At 42.8% G+C, this 23,773-nt stretch overlaps 1 protein-coding gene across 2 annotated transcripts in view; it reads right to left on the bottom strand.

Annotated features, from left to right (window-relative positions):
* Positions 1–3,427: 3,427 nt before the first annotated feature.
* LOC118104401 (plexin-A1-like) overlaps positions 3,428–23,773 on the bottom strand; it is a 184,011-nt gene continuing 163,665 nt past the window's right edge. Inside the window, exons 21-32 of one of the 2 annotated variants that reach the window (XM_047338779.1) lie at positions 22,223–22,371; positions 20,551–20,807; positions 18,195–18,261; positions 15,146–15,292; positions 14,556–14,715; positions 13,736–13,839; positions 13,321–13,417; positions 10,914–11,104; positions 8,861–9,030; positions 8,248–8,460; positions 7,247–7,397; positions 3,428–6,920 (exon numbers count right to left, since the gene is read on the bottom strand). In XM_047338779.1, coding sequence (XP_047194735.1) covers positions 6,825–6,920; positions 7,247–7,397; positions 8,248–8,460; positions 8,861–9,030; positions 10,914–11,104; positions 13,321–13,417; positions 13,736–13,839; positions 14,556–14,715; positions 15,146–15,292; positions 18,195–18,261; positions 20,551–20,807; positions 22,223–22,371 — 1,802 coding nt within the window. In that variant the 3' untranslated portion in view covers positions 3,428–6,824. The remainder of the gene's footprint in view (positions 6,921–7,246; positions 7,398–8,247; positions 8,461–8,860; positions 9,031–10,913; positions 11,105–13,320; positions 13,418–13,735; positions 13,840–14,555; positions 14,716–15,145; positions 15,293–18,194; positions 18,262–20,550; positions 20,808–22,222; positions 22,372–23,773) is intronic. The other variant, XM_035151254.2, reaches the window with a different exon arrangement.

The raw sequence follows: 23,773 nt of genomic DNA, 5'->3' as shown, positions 1-23,773 counted from the left end.
TCGGGATAATTAGCTGACAAATGCTCTGCTTCCTGTTTGATGCTGAGCTGTGAGTTTATGACGAGAAGAAACAGTGTGGAAACTACAGTAAAGTTACATTTAGGCCTTAGAACCAAAACAATTAGCTAAATCTCTGGTTCCATTAGCAGTGGTTGGATGTAACAAAGTACATTTACTTAGTTACTTTACTTAAGATCATATTACTTCCAAGTGCTAAAAACAGGTCAACTGGACGTGGTTGAGTTTCTTGAAGAAAGGATGAGAGGTGAAATGTCTTCAAGGAACTCAACCACGTCCAGTTGACCTGTTTTCTAGCACTTGGATATAACATGACCTGGATGACTGAGAATATTCACAGACATCATAATACTTCAAGATTTATTTTCAGATACTTTTCACTTTTACTTCAACACATATATATCAACAGATATCTGTATTTTAAACGTTATCAATAACAAGAGGAACTAGTTCAATGATCCAATCAGAGCAGACATTAGACCCCGCCTCCCTCAACAAGAGTAAATTCAACGCGTCTATACTTGAATTGGAATATCGCAAATTTCACCAAAGTTGAAAGCCACACGAAGCCACACAGCGATTTGCCTTGAAACAGGAAGCAAAAACAAGTGTGAGCCCTCGCCTGTAAAGACACAGCTGAAATGGATACAGACGAGTCTCAGCCATGATGATGTATTAACCTTTGCATTAGGGAACAGGCTACACTCTGACTTTTATTACTTTAAGTCTATTTTAAAGCAAGTCATTAATACATTTTTACTTTTACTTCACTAAAATGTTCAAGAACTTCCTCCACCATTGTCCTTTGATGTGAAGGACTCATTTCCCATGTTCATATCACAGTCAGACGTTTGATCCATTGTTAATATAAAAGTATTAATTAGAGCGGCTCTAACTTCATATATCGAGTTTTTCTTGATTCATAAAAGGGTTTGAACAGCTAAACTAACACATGCTTCATTCTCACCGTGCTGCCTTCAGGAGCTGTGCACGGTGTAACGGTGTTTGTGAGTGGTGGGCTGAAGTTTGGCAGCACCTGCATTTAACGCCCACTCCTCTCCTCACACGCACTCGCTGCTTTTTCCGTGCATCCCAAGTTAGAGCGGTGACAGTAATCCATCTCATAGGTCCCCCCCCCCCCAACCAGTCATGGCTGTCACCTCCGCCTCACCAGGAGCATCTGAATCTCGACTCAACCGCTCACCGGATTTAGGGGCCCCAGAAGAAGCCGCTGCCACTCGAGGAGCCCTGGTTCCGCCAGACTCTTGACGCAACGCACATTGACAGATGCCAAAAGATTCCTCAGCAAAAATAGAATTCCAATTTCACTGGGTTGAGCGTGAGATAAAACACAGAGCCGTCTTCAATTGTAACTAAAGGAGATTAAAGAGGAGAGGGGTGGGGGGGGGCAAATATAGATCACAGCTTTATTAACTATAGCAACAGAATTTTCCATGCAGGGAGAGTTGGAGGAGGGGGGGGGGGGTGGGGGTGAAGAAACCAGCATCTTGTGCTTTGCGAGGAATTTATCATAATGTTCGCGCCACAAGATCATTTGCCTCTTGACAGGATCATTACGAGATTCAGTGCTCCCACGACCATTACGCAATTTCAGCGTTCCTCCTCGGATGGAATTTTAATTGAATTAGCCCGGCTGGTTACACATGGTGCAAACGATAACATTTTCTGTCTATCTGGGCTCATTGAACCCGCTTGAGGGGGAGAGAGAGGGAAGTGCTGACGGTTTCAGGCAGGGCATGAAAAAAGAAACCAGACAAGGTGGTTTTGGTTCATTCCAATACTCTTTTTTTTTCTCTCTGTCGCTTGCTGATTCCTTCTTTAGCTACAAATACGTGTCGATTCCATGAAAATGTGAGTGAGCCGGTAGACGTGCCACTGTTTTATGCACTCAGAGCCGCTCTTCCATGTAAGTGGCCATGTAAGCTGAGGGCAGTGCGAGCAGGATGTATGGTTGGGGGTAAACGTGTTCGTATTAACACCTCCGGAGGAACCAGCCCCCACCAGCCACTCAACCACATTCCCATAAGAATGATTAATGACGCCGGTCGAGTTCTGAAAGGCAGGGAGACGGAGGAGGGGAGCCATCACGCTGCCGGCTGACAAGAAGCTCACACTTCACTGTGGACGTTTTCAAACCTAAGACTTGGATATTAAATGGCTCGACTCATTAAGACGCTACAATCAATGTGCATTTAAAAGAAACATCTCAATAGAGCAGGTTCTACTAAAATAGTGATATGATGCAAACAAGCACATTACAAAGGTTTGGATTGCACAACACAAAAGAGCTGGAGTTTGTAGACAGAACTCAAAAATACAATTCAATGGAGATAACAGTTAGTACTTAAACAAGCAGGGGTGGATTGAGTGGTAAACACAGAGCTATTGTGACGAACACTAACACCAGCATGTGTTTGCTGACACACGTCACCACTCAGGAAGCTTCCTGTCACTAAAGAGGAGAATCTCTTCAAGGTTGTGCAGGTGATTGAAGCATCTATGGAAATAAGTTGGGAGGAGAGATGCTGTTAGAGAAATGACGAATGCACCTTATTTATTGATGCGATACAAATTGAGCCTCTCGCAGACATATCAGTCAGTATCAGTGTGTATGTTTGCTCACATGAAAACTTTTAGTTTATAGGATAAACTAGATTGGCACTAGTGTTTCCCTCCGCCACGACCGAGCAGTTATGAAAACACATTTAAATTCACTACATCCGGATTTTTATTTGGATCTGCACACACTCAGAAAGATCAGTCCCATAAATATGCCTGATTTTATAAATCAAGATCCATGAATTTTTCTCTCAGAATCAACTAAAATGTTGAAAAACGTCTTATAAAAAAAGCGAAAAGAGACAAAACGACAGAAGACCAACTTCCGCTGCTAGAATCACACTATTTCCTGTGTAGAGATGTGTGGTGTGCACGCACCTACGGTGGTCTTGGGGAGGATGGAGGTCCACCATCTTGTCTGCAGCCAAGTACAGTTTTTTGTGTAAAAAAAACCAACATAAAAATTTCAGCAAAGTTAAAGAATCCAAAGTCTGTGATAAAGGTCGCTCCTCTACCCCATAGAAAACAGCTCCTGATGCTTGTGAAACACAGCGTCAGTAATCTGGCCGATGATGTCATGTGACATAATGATGCACACCTATTCGCTAGTCTGCCCCCCCCCAGAAGAGCCAGGTAAAGCCGATATTTCCGACATGCATCAAAAGTAAAATATCAAGTCTCAGTGTCTGATAACGACATTTTAGGAATCTGTGCCGACTTTAACACACATAAATATATATATGCATACATATTTATGTGTGTATCCATGTATATGGCATACAGTGCTTCTTCCATTCAAATTAGACATAAAATAAAAACCCAAGTCACATTTTATTTAGCAAAAAATGTTTAATCTCTCCTTGATGCGTGTTTATTTACAAGTAGTAAATCTGCAAAATAGGAAATAACAGAATATTTACACAATGAATGTTAACCTGCAAACTTGTGACAGTCGCTTCAAGTCTGAAGTCTGTAGTATTAAAATTCCTTTTGCCGACTCAGTCTGAAAGTCACTTGCTTTGCGTTTCCAAGGAGCCTATGCAACTTCCATGTTGGAAAAAAAAAAGACCAACCACCACGTTTCCAGAATTGGAGAACAGCAGGGGGAAAAAAACTGAAAACAGAAAGATGCCAAGACTTTGCATTTGATTCCACCAGGGTTTGGAAAGGCATAAGTGTGACTTAGCATGTCTGAAGAGCTGAGAATTAAACATGAGATGCATGGCTGTGTGCTGACTGAGCTCAGACTGGAGGCAGAGCAGTGAACTCCACTTGTTAATTTGCTCTGATTTGACAGAAAAACAGCAAAAAACCTGCAACTCAGTGCGACTAAACCACCTCAATAACACTAGATACAAGTCAGTTATCACAATGGACAGCGCAGGATGAAGCACAGAGAAGGGAAGCTTCTCTAAAGATGAGACCAAATTACAACCCACATGGAGCATGAACCTGAGAATGAACTGAGAATGTCTATAAAGTCGGACACATCACCAGCTGGACCCTGCGGCCTCAGTCAGTTGCTGCAGGGAGCGAGCGGTGGATTTTTTTCTCACTATACACTGAACTCATTCTAACAGCACGGCTGAGCTCTGGGAGCAGCAGTCGTCTATTTCCTGTCCACGTGATACGATTAGAGCACCAAAGTGTGCACGTACAGCAAAAGGTCAGAAGGAAACAACATGTTTAAACTGTTTGTACAGCGGGCTGAGCTTATGGAGGTGGAGGTTTTGCAACACGTTCGGCTGAAAAATAGTCTTCTCTCTTAACCTGGGCAGAGTGGTGCCTCAAAACTGGTTTTCATGATCAAGTCCTGACGTATCCAGTTGAAGTCGGCTGTTGTCGGCTGCACAAAGTCACATCTCATATCTGACAGTAATTCGGGAGGTGTGCTCACTATTCTCAGATGTAACAGGAGATTGTTTTTTTTTTTCTTTCTTTCTGAGGAACCTGGCGTAAAGATGGACAGCGACAGCATTTCTGATCAGCATAAAATAACAGCCCTAAAATCTGATAGAAAAACAAGGTACAAGAGTTAAAGCAGCAAGTCACGTTTCCATCACAAAGACACACACGCTCATCTGATGCAACTATTTCATTTTGATCCTTGAGATCAGGAAATTAAACCTCGAGTTCGGTCAAGTACTTAAACTTTCAGGCAAACCAAAGGAGAATTTTGTCTTCTGTGTACCGTAAAATGTACAATTTACATGTGGAAAATAAAAACAAAACAAACAAAAACAATCTGATTACAAAAGAATGGCAAACAGCTTTTGTTCATCATGAAAAGTTTACAATTTACAAATGAAAACATCAACAAAAACAATTTACAGACCACAGTTTGGTTTTTCGCAAGCAGAAAAATAAAATAATCAGAAAACATTATTTCTCACCACAAATTTAAAAACCATGACTTCAAGACTTAAAAAAAAAAAAAAAAAGAAACAAAGAAATCCTCTTAGGAGATCAGTAATAAAAAAAAAAGCTTAAGCCACACATGGCAATAGGCTAGTTCTGAAACAGGAGCTGGAGGCTAAGTGGAGGATTACTCATCCTCGTGTAGCTAATGAACGGAGGTGTCTCACCTCTGCATTGTTCCTCAGTCCTCCCCTTATGGATAAAGAGCAATAATCCCTGTCTCAAATAGATAGGTCAGAGGTGGAGAGAGACGCTCACTAGACCTTTTCCCTGCCCCTTTATTTGGGTATTAACATTTAGAAAGTTAAAAAAAACAACAGAGGCTTTAGGCTTGAAACAGCTTTTCCCACTTTGTTTCATCACTGAGAGGCTCCACTAAGCTCCGCCTGACCTCAGCCTGGCTCCTGCAAAGACGTAAACAGAATCTGAGAGCGCAGAGACCCCGGCCTCGCTCTCACGGGGCCGCGTCAGAAAATGAATGATCCTTCAAGAGATGGGAAACACAAACTCTGCACGGGTGGAATCCTCGCGGTTAGATCTGTCGGCTACGTGCTAAACGGGGCGAATGGGAATATTTCCTGTAGTGCAACGGAGCTACTTCATTGTTCAGTCACAACACTGTGAAGCACTGAACTGTCCCTTCTGCTCGACCCTTGAGGAGAAGAACCAGCCGTGGAACCAGACACTAACGCGATCACGATAAAGCAACAATCCTGCGAGTAAATATTTGGTTTTCTGAAACCAGAAAGATTGCACCAATCGAATTAGGAACAGCAACTTCATGTTTTTCACCGTGACACCATGAATCGTCTGAACTCGAGAAGACCGACAACGCGCGTCGTCTTGCTTCCCGCTAATTTCATCGAGGATCTAAAAATGGGGTCATTACTCAAACAATTCTTTTCAGTCACTAGGCATGTTCATATTTAAAATCATACGGTAGCACATTCCATCTAACAAAATGTCTTTGCACTAAACAACATTCAAAGAAAACATGGCACAGTACAACTTTTTTGTTTCTTTTTCTTTTTTTGTCTACGTTCTTTTGTTTTTGTACTTGAAATACCAAATCATGTTTCATTGATGTATTTTTATTGTTCATTTTAAAATGAAAAGGAAAACAACAAAAATGTTTGCTCCCTAGTCTGTCTTTAAAAACGTAGCTGTATTTATATATAATATCTATATAGTCTTCCTTTGTAACGTTTCTGTAAATTGTGCAAATTCAGCAGTAATACAAGTGGCGAGAGATCAGAGAGTGGGCAGTTGATTACATTTATACAAAAAACAAAAAAAAATCAAAAACATCTGTGACACCCGTTGGAGTCACATGACCTAGAGAGCCTCTGTCCATAGGCTCATCACTGATTGGTCCATCCTGCTAATGATGACACCATATATGGAGTTCCTTTCCGGGCTTCCATTGTTTCTTTCCTGACCATCGCTTTGTCACCACAAAAGTCTTGAAATCAAAATCAAGCAAACCACAGACACCAACATCCACAATAATCAAATGCTGTCAGTTGACATGTTTCTTCACGTATGCATGTGTGAAAGTGTCCGGTGTCCCAGTCTCACCGTATGGGGCCGCACACAAACACACACATACACATGTAAGCGTACACAGGCCCGCCCATCTCTGCCGAACCCCCCCCAGGTTGCAGTATACTGCTTCAGTCCGTTTGCAGTTTGTCTGTATTGTTGGGGGTTGGAGTTTTGTTTGTTTTTCTGGGTGAGAGGAGCGAGGGAGAGAGACAGATGGAGACGAGGAGTGAAGAGAAGGAGAAGATGGAGGCGCTGGATGGTCCTCAGCTGCTCAGCGCCATTGTGTCGATGACTTGCTCCAGCTTGCTCCTCAGTCTCTGTCTCCTCGCCTGCTCGTCCCGCTCCAAAGCCGACAAGATCTGAGGATAGAGGGGAAGAGGTCAGCGAACCTGACGTACATTCTATTTAAAATGCGTCATGTAAAAGCTGGTATTGAATAATGGCAGAGTAAACACAAAGGTTGACTGCTAATACAGGCCAGGCGCCTCAGTTAGCCTCATCATATTTACAATATTCTATTCTTAACCTTGTGTTACTGGAATAACCTCAACAGACCAAATCCATTTTCATCAACACCTGTCCAAATTGTAGGTGTAGTGAAGGTAAGCAGGTAAGATGTGCAGAACAATGAAGGTTAAATAGAAAGCTGCTGTTTGATGAAAATATCCTCTGGCTGATATCTCACCTCGTCCTTGTATTTGACGATGTAGGAGTATATCTCATGTAGGGCCGACATGCTGTTGAACTGGTTGACATGCAGGCGCGACTGCTCTGCCAGGTAGGCACTCATGTCCTGGTCGCTGATGGCTGGCATCCTCGAGATGTCAGAGTAGTACCTGGAGAAACCACGTCAAAAGTTGAAATCTTGACAATTTTATCTTTAACAATAATTTCCCTTCTATATCTGAGAAAAGACCAGCACACATGCAGATATAATTTGCAGTGATGAGCTCTAAAGCCACCCCCAGTAATAAAACAGAGATCAGTGTGAATGGGGCTGCATTTATCACCACAATCTAAGACACTTAGACACTGACATTATTTTATGATTTAAATATTGTCATCCTTTTTTCTAGAGAGAATCAACTCAAGCATGTATGTTTTATGTAAAAGCTGTTCATGTAATGCCCTGAAATTCTGTGACCATTTTTATTTGGGCTCCATTCAGGGAACAAATACTGTACAAATACAATCACACATTCTCAACCTTGTAAAAAGCATTACATATCTTCTCATTTAAAATAAATGCATATTGAAGATCTGACAAAGCTTGGTCTATAGATGTATACTGTAAGCATAACGAATTCTATCATCTGCATAAAAATGTCCTTTGCAGTTATCTACTGAAGCACATGACTAATGTACAAATTAAGAGTGGGCCAAAGCTTGCACCTGGTGGCACACCATTTTTAATCTTGAAACCTTAAAAACTAAATTGTGTAGCATTTAATCTCTGTGCTCTATCAGAGAGGAAGTCCTGAAACAATTTGAAGGATGCTTCATCCAACCCGCCTAGGCCTGATTATTGAGTAGTCAGTAAATAAAGGTCTCAAAAGACTTTTGACAAATCAATAAACAAGGTAATGTTTCTTATTATCAAGAGCAGAGACTACGACATCTATAAGCACAGTCGCTGTTGTGATGATAAACTAAAGGACAAAACAAGTCAAACATTTGTTCATGTACCTTTCCACCCAGTTCTTGTAGTTGGGGATGTCTTTAGCGTAGAGCAGCTTGTTGGAAGGCGAGTCCTTCCCGAGTTTATGCTCTGAGGTTGAACATGAGTCCATGAAGGTCTGAGCCACCACAGATAAGCAGGCGTCTGTGATGCTGTTCTTGTGGATGTCAAAGACGAACTGCGGGTTCTTGATCACATTCACCCAGAACCGCAGCGGAAGACTAGAGTGATCGAGGGAATAAGGTGAAACAGGAGGAAGAGTTGCAGTTAAAAGGACTTGACAAGCTATTAAGGTGCAGAGAGCAGTGCGATGAATGAAGCTGCATACACACACTATGGCTGAACAAAGGAGGCATCTGAGTGATAAAATGCCTGAGGTAGGGGAAATAAGAACACTGTACATTCTGCTGCACTGCCAGTGTGAAAGTGCTGCATATTCACTAACTTACAGTTTTTTTTTAACACTACAGCAACTATTCTACAACACTAATGAGACACAAAGAAACTTCCAAATGCTTCAGATGATGCTCTTTTACACAGGGTGCACTCTCTCTCTCTCTCTCTCACTCTCACTCACTCACTCACTCACTCACTCACTCACTCACTCACTCACTCACTCACCAGTTGCTCTTCCAAGTGTGCCGCACATCAGAGTCTGATATGGAGTGTTTGTCTGCCTGCTCATCCAGGAAGTCAAACATGTACTTGATGGCGAGAGGCAGAGCGCTGCCTCTGTGTGCTGTGCTGAAGATGGTCTCAAACAGGTCATCCACAAACTTCTGGAGCGTACCCTGAGCACGAGAAGCAACGCTGCATTAGTTTGTTTGCAAAAACAATGAGTAGAGGGACATACCTTCACTTGTTAAACAACATTTAAATTCACCAGATTCAGATTATTATTTGGATCTTCACCAAATTGCACACACCATAAGTATCAGTCCCCTTAACATGTCAGGTGTTATTTTTTTAATCAAGATTCATGAATCATTCTCTTAGAAATGGCCCCAACACACACCAAAATTGAATGGGTTATTCCTTGAGTCATGCCCCACCCCTCCACACAAGTTTATGGAAATCAGTCGAGTACTTTCTGCATAATCCTGATAACAATCAGACTAAAAAACATACCCTCTTTGGTCGGAGCTAATTAAAATAGAAATAAGTCTTTGACACCTTCATATAACATTGTATTTCAAATGTGAACATCCTTGTTAGTTTCACTTGAGTTACAGCAGCACTAAACAACTGGCGCTGCTGCACAGTCGTGTTTACTGGAGATGGTGTGGCTGTAGGCGATGGCTGTCAGTGGCAGTGCTTTGCTTATAGAACTCCAACTGTCTGTGTTTGTGATGATGACGGGTGTTCTTTGCAGAGTTTAGGATGGAGCCCAATGAGAGTTCACCCTCAGGCTCAGTGTTTTTTACCGTATCATACTCTGGGTTCTGAACGCTCTCTCACTCCTCTGAAGTTAAAATGATTTGATATTTTCCATAAGTGTTAAGGGGGCCGTCTTCTTCGTCTTCAAGCATTCAGGCCACCTTTCAGAAAATCTTATTTAAACCAGCCAGAAGTTTAATCTGCAGTTTTGTATTTGTTCACACAGCCACAAATCAGCCTCCAAAATACACAAAGCTGTGGGAGCTGTAATAAATGAGAACAAACTGCAGCGCTCCAAGTTGCCCCCATTGTCTTCCTCTGGCGTGCATGTTAATCATTTCCCAATCGCGGCAGCACTGATGCCTCTAACCTCGCACTTTCCTACCTGGAGCTCCAACAATGGGAATTTAGAGCTAATGAGTGAAACATCGAGGCAGAGGAAGGAGCAGGGTGAGCTGTAGCACCAAGATAGTTCATGTTTGCAAATGAGAGCAAAAGCTTGACACTGTTAGAGAGCTGAGTAGATATTGTTTTTGTTCATTATGTTAATCTGGATAATGTGCATGTTTGTTTCTTGAGATGAGTGTGTCAGTGGAGTTGGGACAAAACACAAGTTTTAAGTTAAGTTACAGTGGAAAGATGAACTGTAAAGAGTTAGGAACAGTTGCCAACTGTCAATGGGCTCACACACTCCAGCCATTTATTCCATTTCTCACATTGTCTTTGGCTTACATTGGATATTGATTATTACTTGGACCCCACATGTGTAAATTTGAGAGAAAGTAAGTCTTGCTTTTGAAGAAACAAATGGGTATATTTCCACATTTCGCATTATTTATTTGTGTCCTTTTTTATTTAGGGCGTAAGTGATGTTTGTGTGGAAAAAAAGGCAGAAACAAAACAAAAAACTAATATTGTCAATAATAAATTACCATAAAGGCTCATTAACCTGAGTGCAGGTTCGACAGTGTGGTCTGGATGACATGGAGGAATAATGATTACAGCATAAAAGCTTTGGGCCTAAAAGCCCTGAGGCCACCAACAGGGCCCAGTAACACCAACCAAACAACTCAATAGTCAAAGGTCAACCTCTTAATTAAGACACACACACACACTCATTCCTGTGCATATGTTTGGCTTTGGGCAAAAGGTTATGAAACATATTAATGAGCTTCGAGACCACCACCAAACAAAGGTCAGTAGGGGCTGCTGGTGGCAGCGGGCAACATGACAAGGCTATGGGTGCTGTGGGGTTGTTGGCCAAAGGTGTGTGTGTGGAAATACAGCTTCTCCATACCTTGGTGGCCAGCAGTCTTGTCAGGTAGATCTCAGAGACCATCTTGCTCCCTCTGTCTCCTTCCCTCTGATCCGAGTGGTCATGGTTCTTGACCAGATGCCACAGTTTGGTGCCGCTCTCGAGGTCGGGGGTGATCATGGGGGTTCGGGAGCGCAAGCTGTCTGGACTGCTGGCCGTCCTCAGCATGCTCTCTGGAGGAGGATGAGACATGGGAGGAACGGTGAGCGGGGAGGGCCAAAAATACAGTAAGAAAGAAAAAACAGACACAGAGAGTAGAACAAGTGTTTTGACACAGTAGTTTGGATTTTTGAATTGAACCATTGAGGGTTCACAGAGCAGAAGAGGAGCTCGGGATGGATCTCTACGTTCTCCTCGTCTAGAAGTTCAGATGTTGAGATAATGTGCAGGATTGCTACTCTGTATCTCTGTATGTAATCATGTTCTGTCTTACAGGGTTTTTTCAAGTATATTTGGCTTCGACATAAAGAAAAAGTCCAATCGTATTTGAACTATGATAGTTTAACCAGACATTAGCGTCACTGTAACAGGCCTGAAGTTGCAGTGTGTCTGAACCCAGTTCCTGTGGTTGAGCAGCCTCCACTTGGTGCTGCTCATATTGTCGAGGTGTAATTCATTCAGACTTAATCAGCATTTCAAGGGGAACCAGTTTAAGCAACGCAGGTGGCAAAACACATGAATAAAAAATCTGAGGCAGCTGCAACAGAGCAAAATCTTTGTGTGGAGATGAAAGCATTTCTGAAGGTGACAGCTTCTTCTACTTGCATGTCACTCTCATTCCAGAATAAATTTGTCTGTCACTCTCTCTTCTCTTCCCTCCCTCCCTCCATCTCTCTTTGTTGGACAGTGATCCTGTATTTTGTGACATGGAGCATTACGCTTTCAGTTTGAATGCTTGTCAGTTGTGTGACAAAGCAGGAAAGGATTGAGAGGTTCAAAATGTCAAGAGAGAATTTGGACCAGGGAAGTACAGAGCAAGTGTGATGGGGCTGTTAGTGAGTATTTATGTGTACGTCATCATGAACAAAATCTATTACACCTGGCATTAACTTGTGCCTGTTGGCATGTGGACAGTGTCTGGATCTTTCAGATTTTATAAAATCCTAGGGGGACCATTTCATGAGGACACTTTCCTTTAAAACATAAAAGTAAATCTTTTTTTCTTATCTGTTTGTAACCTCATAGTTGTGCCATGCTGTGCTGTGACAAACCATGGCCCCAGAGAGGAGCAGCATTGGATCAACTAGAATCACGAGTTTGAGGTTAAAGTATCACCCAGAATGCATCATGTTCATGTATCAAGGTGCAGAGCCAACCAGCTGCCTGGGACATAAAAGTACGCTACACCTCGGTTAAAGTTGGACGCCATCGTATCTTCGTCATGCTAATGAGCGGGGCGCCTAAGCACCAGGGGGCGTCTTAGTTATCTCTTTCTGTTAATTTGCAAATGACATAGACAGACATGATACAACCGAACAAGGAGCAGCTCCGGTTGTGTCGTCTTTTTCTGAGCAATCTAACACCTGTTTGTGTGATTTCTTGCTTGGATGCACACATCCATAATGATTTATTTATTAATTTCATAAACTGCTTCCAGCATCAGGCAGAGGAAAGTGTTACTCACCCTGATTCTATATTTCTGAAAAAGTTTCGTACACTTGCCCCACCTCCAACTTTTTCTTATCTTAAGTTAAATCATGTTTTAGATTTCAATCTGTAAATGTAAACCTGACAAGCAGCTATGTGCTAACTATGTTGTAACATGAGTTCATTAATATGACAGTAACTGACAGTTAATCAATATTACACTTTAAAATAAGCCTACATAAAATATATTGTGTACAAATCACATTAAATAATCATTCTAAGGCAGGAAAATAATTAAAGCAAACATATTTTCGAGGGGAAAAATAAGCGTCCTCTACATTTCAATTGGTCATTGTTTGTTAGGAGGAGGTGTAAGACTTCAAATACTATAAAACTATACAGTGTTAATCTACACAAAGCTTTTATGTGTTTTTTGCATTATACTGTCTACATTACACACTACATAGACAAACCAGGTATAAAAGAGATCAGACAGACTGACTTAAAGAAAGACATGAGATTAAGGGCTTATAGAAACCAGACAGTCAGCAAGGACAACACCAGCTCCTCTACCGTCAAACTGCTGCTGACAGCTGTCGCACATGACATCGTCTTCATATGTATTATCACAAGTCACAAGAAAAAGTGTTTTACTTCCCTCATATGGAAAAACTCTGTTCTACACAACTGTGTGCAACAAAAAAAAAAAGACATACCAGTTATGCAGTTCAGCATTGAGATGCAGACACACAACACACACACAAACCCACACACAGACACACACAAACACCTTCTCTCGTACCGTATCTGCTGAGGGACTTGGTGAATGTGGATGAGTTGGAGATGTTGTAGGCTGAGTTCTGTTTAGGCACCAGGGCAATAATCGAGCCATCTGTCACCTAAAACCGGATTTTAAAAATCAGTCAACATCGCAGAGAACAACAACAGCAAGATTATATTTCAAAGACATAAATTACCACTGTGCTCAGCTTTTTTACTTTTGCTACTTTTCTTAGATACTTAAAAGTGTGAATTATTTTAATGACATGCATCCTATTCTGCAGCCAAATGCAATGTGAAGAATTTCGATAACTGGTGGTGTTTCACTCTCCACCTAAAACTGTGTCAACAATATGCAGCCACATCAATGTGGAGTTGTTGTTCCAGCATGACACAAAGCATCATGGGATTTGTGTTGTGTCTGAGCCGTGAGTTACCTGGTAGTGAGCCAGGGTGTTGAGTCTCTTCCAGTCATTGTCGATCTTCGTGGTGACATCCTCGTCCTGAAGGATGATGCGAGCCATCCTGCCCTGCCGCCATTCTGTCACACACGATAACACACAGAGGAGATACAGGTGAGAACCATTCACAGAACCAGGCCGTTACCATCGTCTTCTTGGTTTGTGTTTGTTTGTAACTGTGTGTTATATCCTGCCCTGTTTGTGTTTCTGCTTATTGTCTTTGTTGCATTTTAAACTATGATACAAAAATAGATAGAATAAAGGAAAAAAGGTTGTGCATGTTTCTTAACTATGAGGGAATGAAGACAGACATGGGGAGTGGATTGCATAGAGACTCTGGATACAATGGCCTCTTTTCAGACACACCAATCAATCTACAGCTAAATAAGGACGCAGATAGTTATGTTCAGTGACCTAATGCAATTTAAAATTAGTATAATTTGCATAATTTAAATGACTTTTTGCTCCTCATTAAAATGTATTTTTGTACAGAATCACCTCTCCTGTCTGAAGGGGCCCCTGCTGTTTAAGAGAGCCCTTGAAACCATTCCCTCTTTCACCCCCTGTAGGAGTGCACCTGTGCTCTGTGTCTTGGTGTGTGCGTGTGTGTGCGTGTGCGTGTGTGTGTGTGTGTGTGTGTGTGTGTGTGTGTGTGTGTGTGTGTGTGTGTGTGTGTGTGTGTGTGTGTGTGTGTGTGTGTGTGTGTGTGTGTGTGTGTGTGTGTGTGTGTGTGTGTGTGTGTGTGTGTGTGTGTGTGTGTGTGTGTGTGTGTGTGTGTAAGTTCCTCCCTCCTTACCCAGGTCCATGTCTGAAGCCTTCGGTCTCTGGGAGTACGGCGTTCCCTTGTACACAGCGTCCAGCAGCTTCTCTTTCACCTGCATCACTGTGTCACAGTTCAGACTCTTCACCGTCACCTCTGGAGCATTTTCATTCTCTGGGTTCACACAGTGCAGCGTCTACAGAGGTAGAGGTCAGAGGGCAAAAGCCACAGTTCATATTTAGAGCAGGAGGTCAGCACAGACTGGGAGCATTAACTATTGATGATATCTGACCTGCAAACCCACACATCACACAGTTTACGATCGATATTTAACTGCAGAGGAGTACACACTGAGCTGTTCGTTATCATTCTTATTCTTATTATTATAAAAGCATTTGATCAGAATCAGAGGTCGTGTTGGTTTTACGCTTGTATTATGTTGAGGTCATGAAGCTCAGAGGATGTTTTATGGAGTTGCAGACAATCAGTGTTGCCAACAACTGCAAAACGGTCTTTGATTTAGATTACTGGACATGACTACATGAAATAAACTGCATGTGTGCATGTGTTAACACTCTCCTCGAGCCCCCAACGTATGGTTCAACTGTCTGTGCGTGCATACTGACCAAAGTCTTGTAGTCAATCTGCTGTCTGATGAGCTTGTCCTCGCTGAGGGAGTAGCGGGCCTCTCCTGTGATGGCGTCTATTGGTCCCTTTTCCATCTGCTGCTTCATGGCACAGTAAAGCATGAAGAGAGGCTCACCGGCACACTCCTGCAAACAGAGGTGGAGGAGGAGGGGGAGAAAGACTGATTGTTAAAATACAAACTACAAATGCAACTGTGCAAGTTTACCAACAGCAAAAAGTGCATATAGCTTTTAGTTTTGTTTATTTTTTTCTAATCTTCTTGATGCCAAACACAGGCAGAGCGCTGAAGGACGAGGCCATGGCCTGTGTTGGCTAGAGTGCTGAAAATTGACAGGGGGTGACAGACACACACACACACAGAGCGTTGTCTCACTCCCTCATACACACTTTTCTCACGCACTCAAGCCTCTCCCCTGTGTCTCTACTTTGGGAAAAATAGCATTTATAACTCTTCGTGTGTGTGCGTCTATGTGCATGTGTGTGTATGAGTGTGTCTGTGTGTGCTTGCATGTGAAAGTCAGTGAGCAAAAGGGGAGAAATCAGAGAAAGTGTGAGTGTAAGTGAGTGGCAATTGATGGAGGAGTTAATAGAAGGTTAATGACTGAGGGGTGAAAAACGCTTGGAGAAGCACTTTGGTGCGTGAGACGTGTCAAACAGGCAACGAGCGCTGGGATGTTGGGCCCCCTGTCTCTTTCACTCCTTCCCTCTTTCTCTCACTCACTTGTTCTGCTGGCCTGACAACTCAGCACCGCCTGCTTACAACAGCACTTTAAATGCATTATATTAGAGTTTAAAAAAAAAAAAGGATCTTGATCTCAAACGAACGCCGTTTACCCAATGACTCCCATTTTCTAACATTCAACTTTGTAGCTGGAGGACAGAGGGAGTGTATTGGGAGTCCTGCCCTCCGCCCGAGAATGTTCATGCATCAACACATGTCAGTCATCTTGCTGAGCTGTCAGATGAACTCTGTGGGATAATCTAGCACTGCCTGCCTCCTATGGAGAAAACACAGCACACAGGCAGATGTCCCGTCTTTGTAGCAGCATACAAACCAGCACTGCATCTCAGCGCTTCTGTCTCCTTTAGTTCGTACCAGTGTGGAAAACCAAGACAGTGCAACAGTGACCACGCACTTTTAGAATGTTTGTGGTTCCACAAGTAAATAAATTGTTCGACATTGACATTTAAGAAAATCTTTATAAAAAGAGTTTTAAGCCTGGAACCAACCAGGTTGATCAGCTATGAGATGAATCCTGACCATAAAACATTATATTTTGAGCAACACAAAAATTTAAAAGGTACAACACTTTGTTTATAATTATTTAAAAAAATTAAGAAACTATGCATCCCATAAAATGTTCCTCATCTGTAAAAAGTACAAGTATGAAATGGGGAGAGAGAATGGGGGAAGATGTGTATCAAAGGTCCGAGTATCAACCAAACCTGCAGCAGGAGGACTGAAGTCTCGGTATGTGGGGCGCCGGCGCGACCAGGTGAGCTGGTGCCACCTCATTATTTAGGTTTCTGTCTTTTTACTCTAGTGTCATAATCCCAACATATTAAGTTTACTGTAATAACGACACTGTTCATGTAGCGTCCTTAAACAGTCATCTGAAATTTTACCTGACGCATTAGACAGGACCTCAGGAGCAGAAATAGAGTAACCATGTGACTCCTCACACTCTCAAACAAGTCAGTGCAAAGGAGAACAAGTGAACCCTTAGAGCAGGGTAATGGATAAAAGGGTTTTTTTTTAAGGTAAAAGCTCCATCTCTTTCCTCCCTTTGAACAACTACTTGACCTTTACTCATCTCTATTCACACCTGGCTGAACCTTGAAATTGTTTGAGGCTTTTCTTCTGAAAAAGGCTGGGGTGAAAGAGAGGTGCTGACTTGCAGAGGTTAGATTAAAGCTAGGCTGGTAACCTTGCTGCTAGCATCAGCAAGTCTTTACTTCAATTTTCATTTTACAATTCCATTCATTTCACCCTTCTCACTTTCTGTGGAACTTGTTATTCATTTCAAAAACTTCCTCTCATACCTTTATAACCGCTTGTGCTCCTTTTTTTCCCTTTTCCAAACATTTTCTCTACAGTTGTCAACCTTTTCCTGTCTTTTGTTTTTGTCTTGTGTGAAAATCATTAACAGCTGTTGTAAAAGATCCCAAACTGCTTTCCCGGTAACACACTCTCCTGTCTCTGAACCTAACAATGGCCGACCAGTCTCACAAACGAGGCCAAAACACACACACACACACACGTACACTCAAACTTTACACACTCACAAACACAGATGTTTACTGAGACCCCCAGGGGCTTGGCTGGTTCAGTGTCCACCAGAATACCTATCCTGGCTGGGGTTTAAGGCCCCACTGCGAACTGATTAGCTGCAGCGATGTTTGAATGTGCGATGTGTGTGTGTGTGTGTGTGTGTGTGTGAGTCTGTGTGGAAACAAGAATTTAACACAGTTTAAGCCTCAATAATTCCCTCTGATTCCATATCAGAGAGAAAGCAATTCAAAAAGAGAAAGAAAACAGACAGACAGACAGAGAAATGAGAGAATGCATTTGTGTAAGATCTCTGGCGTCCTCTTTTGCTAAGCCCAAAAGCTCTGAAGGGGGACACACACACACACACACACACACACACACACACACACACACACACACACACACACACACACACACACACACACACACACACACACACACACACACACACACACACACACACACACAGTTTTCTGGCTCTGAAAGAATCCAGTAAGGGACACAAAGAGAGGACAGGTTAGTGCGACAGGCTACAGCGATCACAACATGAGCAGGTCTGACTGAACGGAGCTTCAGACTCTGCACATTCTTCATTTTGGAGAAAGCAGAATTTACCACATGAAAGGCTGAGGTAAGGGATAGGTAGTCTGCTGCCTCTGCCTTATCTAATGCTGCAGCTGTGTGTGTGCATGTGTGTGTGTTGGTGAGGCATTTTGCCGGAAAGTTGAGTGTGTGTGTGTACCAGACAATATTACCTTGAGGAACTTGTAAAGCAGGAAGGTGAACCAGTTGGTGAGCATCTTCTCAGCGACTGACTCCGTCCTGGGAGAGTCATGAAAGGGGAAGAAGAAGGCAATGGGTGAGCGGGAGAGAGAAATAACAGGAAAATATAGGATGACGGTGAAAGGAAATAAACAAACAAAGCCACTTGTCTTCATTGAAAAACACAGCAATAAGTATAATTCGTTAACTTCTCTCTTTAATCCCAAAACCTGCCATGCAATGAAGGAAATGTCTGTGAACTAAATAGATACAAAGCTAAGTTGTCATTAATGAACTTATTGCATCAAATTGGTTAAAAGGCTGAAAGGGAGATGGGCAGTGGTGGCAGGAAGGAAAAAAACACAAAAAAAACCAAAAGAAAAAAGTTTTCTCCTCATTTGTCATCGTCCTCAGATTTACCTTCTCACTTTCCACCATCCTCACACAAGCGAGAAACTGGAAGACTGTCTATTTATCCATTCCTTGTTTAGATGAATGAGGAATGAATGCAAACTATCTGAAATTTTAAAAAGACCTCTGCTGTGCTACTGCGTTGTCTAACTAGGCCACGCTGCCGCGCTTGTGGTAAAAAAAAATAATTTTGTCATTAGCACAGCACAAGGTGCAAAAGGTGAGGAAAGGCACATTTTGTTGAGCTGTGACAGCATGAGAAGATGTTTTTCTTCTCAACTTTGCACAGAAAATCTGCATTTATGTGACAATGGAGGAATAGTAAAGGAATAAAGGGAAACACGAGAAACTAGGCCAATGTGCTGGTGAATCTTGTGAAGGCCTGTAGCAGGAACACAACGTGAACTCCTACGCTGCTGCGAGCCTCCCTGTTTGACTGTTGAGTGTTGTTTGATGTATGTAGAGCATTGTTTTTTTCATGGCTGTCAGCAAAATACACCGGATGAAAGATGAGGCAGAGCGAAGGATTGGAGGACAAAGGACGAAGCAGACGAATACACCTGGACAGAACACGCTTTTAGGCATGTTGGGATTTGATGGTGGGCGACTTCTAACATCATCATATTTATGCCGGATATGTGCCAGCACCTTTCTTTTCAAAGTTTATAAATGTGCTACAGGAGGAAGGTTTGATGAAGCTTTGCTGTCCACAGACGGCAACTCTGAGTCTATAATGAACAAATCAAACTAAATGAAATCAAGTTGGCCTGTTCTTTTCTTTGCATACAGTATGTCTAAAAATAAAAAAAATTCTAAAGCCCATCTTTTGCAGTAAAAAGACCAAAACAGGGTGAACCATGTGTAATAATTGCCAAGCTTATTAATGCCAGCTCCCGAGGCTGGTGTAGTTAACAGGGACAGCGTGTTGTGACCGTATGCCCCAAGAGGGGATTGGAAAAGGCTTCACACCGGCACATTGACTAAGAATCATTTATTTGATTAGATTTTTAATTAAATATCTCTCCGGGGAAAAGGAGCAAAGAAGAAGAAAAAAACATAACTTTTTTATCATTTAATGTCTAATTCTAATTTATTTGGAGACAGGCCATTCCTCTAATTGTATCTTTCCCTAAATGTGTGGATCTTTTCCTGGCTCGCTGTCTGCTGTAGTTAATTTTTACTTCACTTTTCTCCCTCTTCATCTACTCTGTCTATATATTGAACCTCTCTATCTTCCAAGAGATTTTCTTTCTTCCCCTCCTCCATCTTCATCCTGTGTTTCTACTTCCATCATCATTGCGTCCTCTCTTTCTGACAATCATCACTGCACATCAATGCACATATTTCCTTTTTGCCAATCCTTTGTCTTTCTATTCCTGACTGCCTCACATCTTCTCTCCCTTTGAATTCCTCGACCCCATGCCCCCCCCCCACCTTTCACACTATATGCACGGGGAGAGAGAGACTGACTGTCTCTGCGTCTGACTGCGGCTCCACTGGGAGTGTGTGTGTGCTCAGGGGTGTAATCCTCTCTGACAGGGACAGAATAAAGAGATAGGGACGAGGCAACGCCATACACACAGTGTAAACCTCTAAAAGCTACAATCACTGTTCTCCGCTCACAGAGCATCATCTCCCTATGTTATCAACATGATTAGTGTTTGCTTGGTTTTGAAAGTGCTTTTTCACTGTTATGACGACAGGGGGCAAGGTAAAGAGGAAATAATAAGTAATACAACTTTTTTGTTGCTTTTCCCGTTTTTTGAAGGCTTAATGGTCAAGTTACACACTTTCAGTGGGCCGTCACTTCATCAAGACATCCGAACCCAAAAAAAGGCCTGAACACGTTTGACACAGAACCTCAAACTTAAACCCTCAGTGTGGAAACAACGATCTGTGTAGGTGAGACATGGTGAGTCTATTTGCAAGTTTTCATACCTCCTGAGTAAGAGCTTGGGGTGGTTCTTGCTCTCCAAGTTTTTGTCAATGAGGTCAGACAGGAGCTGCTTGAGGACACCCGTGGCGTACTCCATCTCCCCCTGCAGCGCTGTCATGATGAGGGAGGCCACATTCCCTCTGTCTCGCATGGAGAAGGACCGCTGTGCCTCCAGAGTGCGGATGAAGGTAAGCAAGAAGTGCTTTTTGGTCAGCAGCTGGCCAAACAATGTCAGAGCCTTCTCCACGTTGGCGGGGACCTGGAGGAGGGTCATGGTGGGAAGAAGTGTGAGGAGTTTGGAAGATGGTTGAATGAGGGAAATGCATTCATTTGGTGGACACAGGGAAGAGAAAACCAAATGGAAGCAAGGAACGAGGAAGGGAATAAAGGTAGAATAAGAGACAGGAGTGCAAGGAAGAAGGGAAGAGGTTAAATGAAGGGGCATGAGAGAAAAAGTGCAAATCAAGGGGGAAAAAGGCAGAAAATGAGGGGCAGGTATGCAGAGAATTGAGTGAGGAAGAGGCAGATAAAGAGATTGAGAGCAGGATGAAGAGGAGGATGTGGAGAAAAGAATTGGTTTTGAGTTATAGTTGAGAGATGGATTAATGAGCATGTGTGAGAACGAGAAATATCAGATGAAGGGGTACATTGGGAAAAGAGGCACACATTCCCATTCACAATTATATCTGCAATATGTATCTCTCCCTCTCTTTACCTCCCTCAATCCCTCACTGCCCCTCCTTTCCGCCGATTCCCCCTTCGGAGGGAGAGGATCGGAGGTTTGAAGTAAGAATGTGAGCTTCATGCTGTAATAAGAAATTGATCTGCCTGCGAGCGCACTACTGTGGCCTGTGATTGCCTGGGCCATACAAATGAAAATCCAATGGTGAGCTACACTATCGCTTTGGAATACAGTTGATAGCCTGGGCAGATACTGCACGTCTCAAAGCTCGGTCCCTGCAGCCGCCCCCTTACATGCATGTCAGCACAGAGCAAGTGTGGGTTTCCATGTAACGTCTGTGTGACAGACTAATGTATACACAGGGATGATGGAGTTAGGTGCAGTGTTTTCCCCACACACAGGTTTCGTTTGGGCATGCCACCCTGGTATATTAACGTGCACAGGCTGCGTTATGGTGTCCACACAGTTCATGTGAGTTCATGCGAGGTTCATGCGAGTGAGGGAGTATTTCCTCTTGAGGAATGAGCAGCAGCGGAGGGGAGAGTGTTTTATTGAACGTGTGAACATTGCTTTCTCAGGAGCCTCGAACTGGCTCTGTCCTGTAGAAGCAATCTATCACTTGCACCCGGTTTTAGTGGAGCTCAGGCATTGCTCACTCCCCAAAAAAGAACTGTCCCTTCTCTGTATTACATCAAAGTGGAGCTTGGCCAGAAAGAAATCTTTCACCTAAGTGTTTTTTCTTACTAGTACTGGAATTCTTCTCACTCAGTCCACCTCTAACTCAGCTGAGTCAGAGATGTTACATAGTTTCTCTTCCTTTAAAATAAGGTAATAAGTTTCGTTCCCTGGAAACAGTCCTTTCTTAAAATCTCCTCTTTAAACAGACCATTTATAATCACTCACCTAAAAATGTACACACACTCAGATCAACTTCCATTCATTCAGACTGTGTGTTTAGGTGTGTGTGTGTGTTCAGAGAGCTCTCTACTGACCCGTACCTCCATCTCCTTGAGCACAGGATGGTCCTCAATCCCAGGGAAGAGGACCCTCATGGCGTAGGTGCGATATTCCAGGAAAGGGATTCCAGCTCCGTCCAGCTCCTGGGTGAGTTCGTGGATGTCCGTCTGCAGCTCTGCGAAGGCTGCATGAAAGTAAAGGACGAGGAGATGTGAATGTAATAAGGTTGGTAAACAGATTTCTGACGGGTAAAGAAAACACAGACTTAAATAACAGTGGTGGCACCTTTTCTAATAATCTTCAGCTTGGTGTTATGCATTCTGCATGTGGTGGCCCAACACAAAGCTGCCATTTAATGACACTTTATGACTGAGGCCTGTTAAATTTCCTTTATCTTCCGTTTATCCCAAAACAAACCACTAATTCACAAGGTGTAAAACACATTTCTTCATCTGCAGGACCTTGTGGTTTGTATTTAAATGGAAAATAGAAAAAGACTGAATGTATATAGCACTGCTTTAGTTTTGACGCCCACTCAAAGCGCTTTACACAAGTTACATTTGCCCATTCATAAAGCGTTTCTATACTTCTCTTTCACTCAGACATCCCATTCACACACAGCAGTCAGGGGCAATTACATTAATAAAACTTCTAATGTTGAGGTTGTTTTCTTAGCTAATAATTATTATTTTTTCAGAATCAAGACTGAAGGAAACACAAACAAAAAGGAAGCAAGGACAGGTCAGAGTGCGCTATACGAGTTAAAACACCTTCAACTCCAGACTCTCCAGCTTTACTTTGACTATCTGTGTCTCCGTGTACCTGCTTTCCACAAACACCGTGCTATAGAAAGGTAAAGGACAACATTTGTAAAGGTAAGGAAAAGATGGAGGCGGGTGGAGGAGTAGCAGCAGAGAAAAGCAGCAATATGTGACTGCTCTGTGCTGAAGGCGGAGAGAAAGATGGAGGGAAGAAGCAGAGGGAGGACGAAGAGGAAAGTGTTCTGCTGCTCAGTGGCTGGAGGGGAGTTCAGGATGGAATTGCACACATGCAGGAACATGAGCCTGTGAGTGCACACACATTACACACTGCCACGCCACATGCATGTACTCCTGCAAACACACACACCCACACACACACACCCACACCCACACACACACTTGTCTTGCCCTCAGCCGAACACAACCTCGTGCCCAGATGATTTATGTGAAGGCATGTGTCAATGTTTTCACACATTCTCCATTCTGTGTGTTCTGACCCTACTCTGTTTTCTCCACTGGCTTCACATGTCAAATGTAGAGGAAACAAATGGGGTCAAATCAATTCTCACACTCATATCCACACAATAGTGCCCATAGCGCGTGCTTTTGGTGAACTGCCTCAATTGGATTTTTATAAAACTCCCTTGAGGAGCAGCTATATGGTTCCATTAGCGTGTGTGAGAGTCGGTGTGCCCTGTAGCATCATCCAAAACACACCAACACATGGATACACAACCCAAACAAATAAACTGAAGCCCAGACTAACAGATGGTTTACGTCACCCCATCCCTCTCTTCCTATTGCACTCTCTCCCTCTCTCCTCCC

The sequence above is a fragment of the Hippoglossus stenolepis genome, chromosome 3 (assembly GCF_022539355.2).
Source record: "Hippoglossus stenolepis isolate QCI-W04-F060 chromosome 3, HSTE1.2, whole genome shotgun sequence".
NCBI lineage: Eukaryota > Metazoa > Chordata > Actinopteri > Pleuronectiformes > Pleuronectidae > Hippoglossus > Hippoglossus stenolepis.
This window is presented reverse-complemented; position numbering and strand designations above follow the sequence as displayed.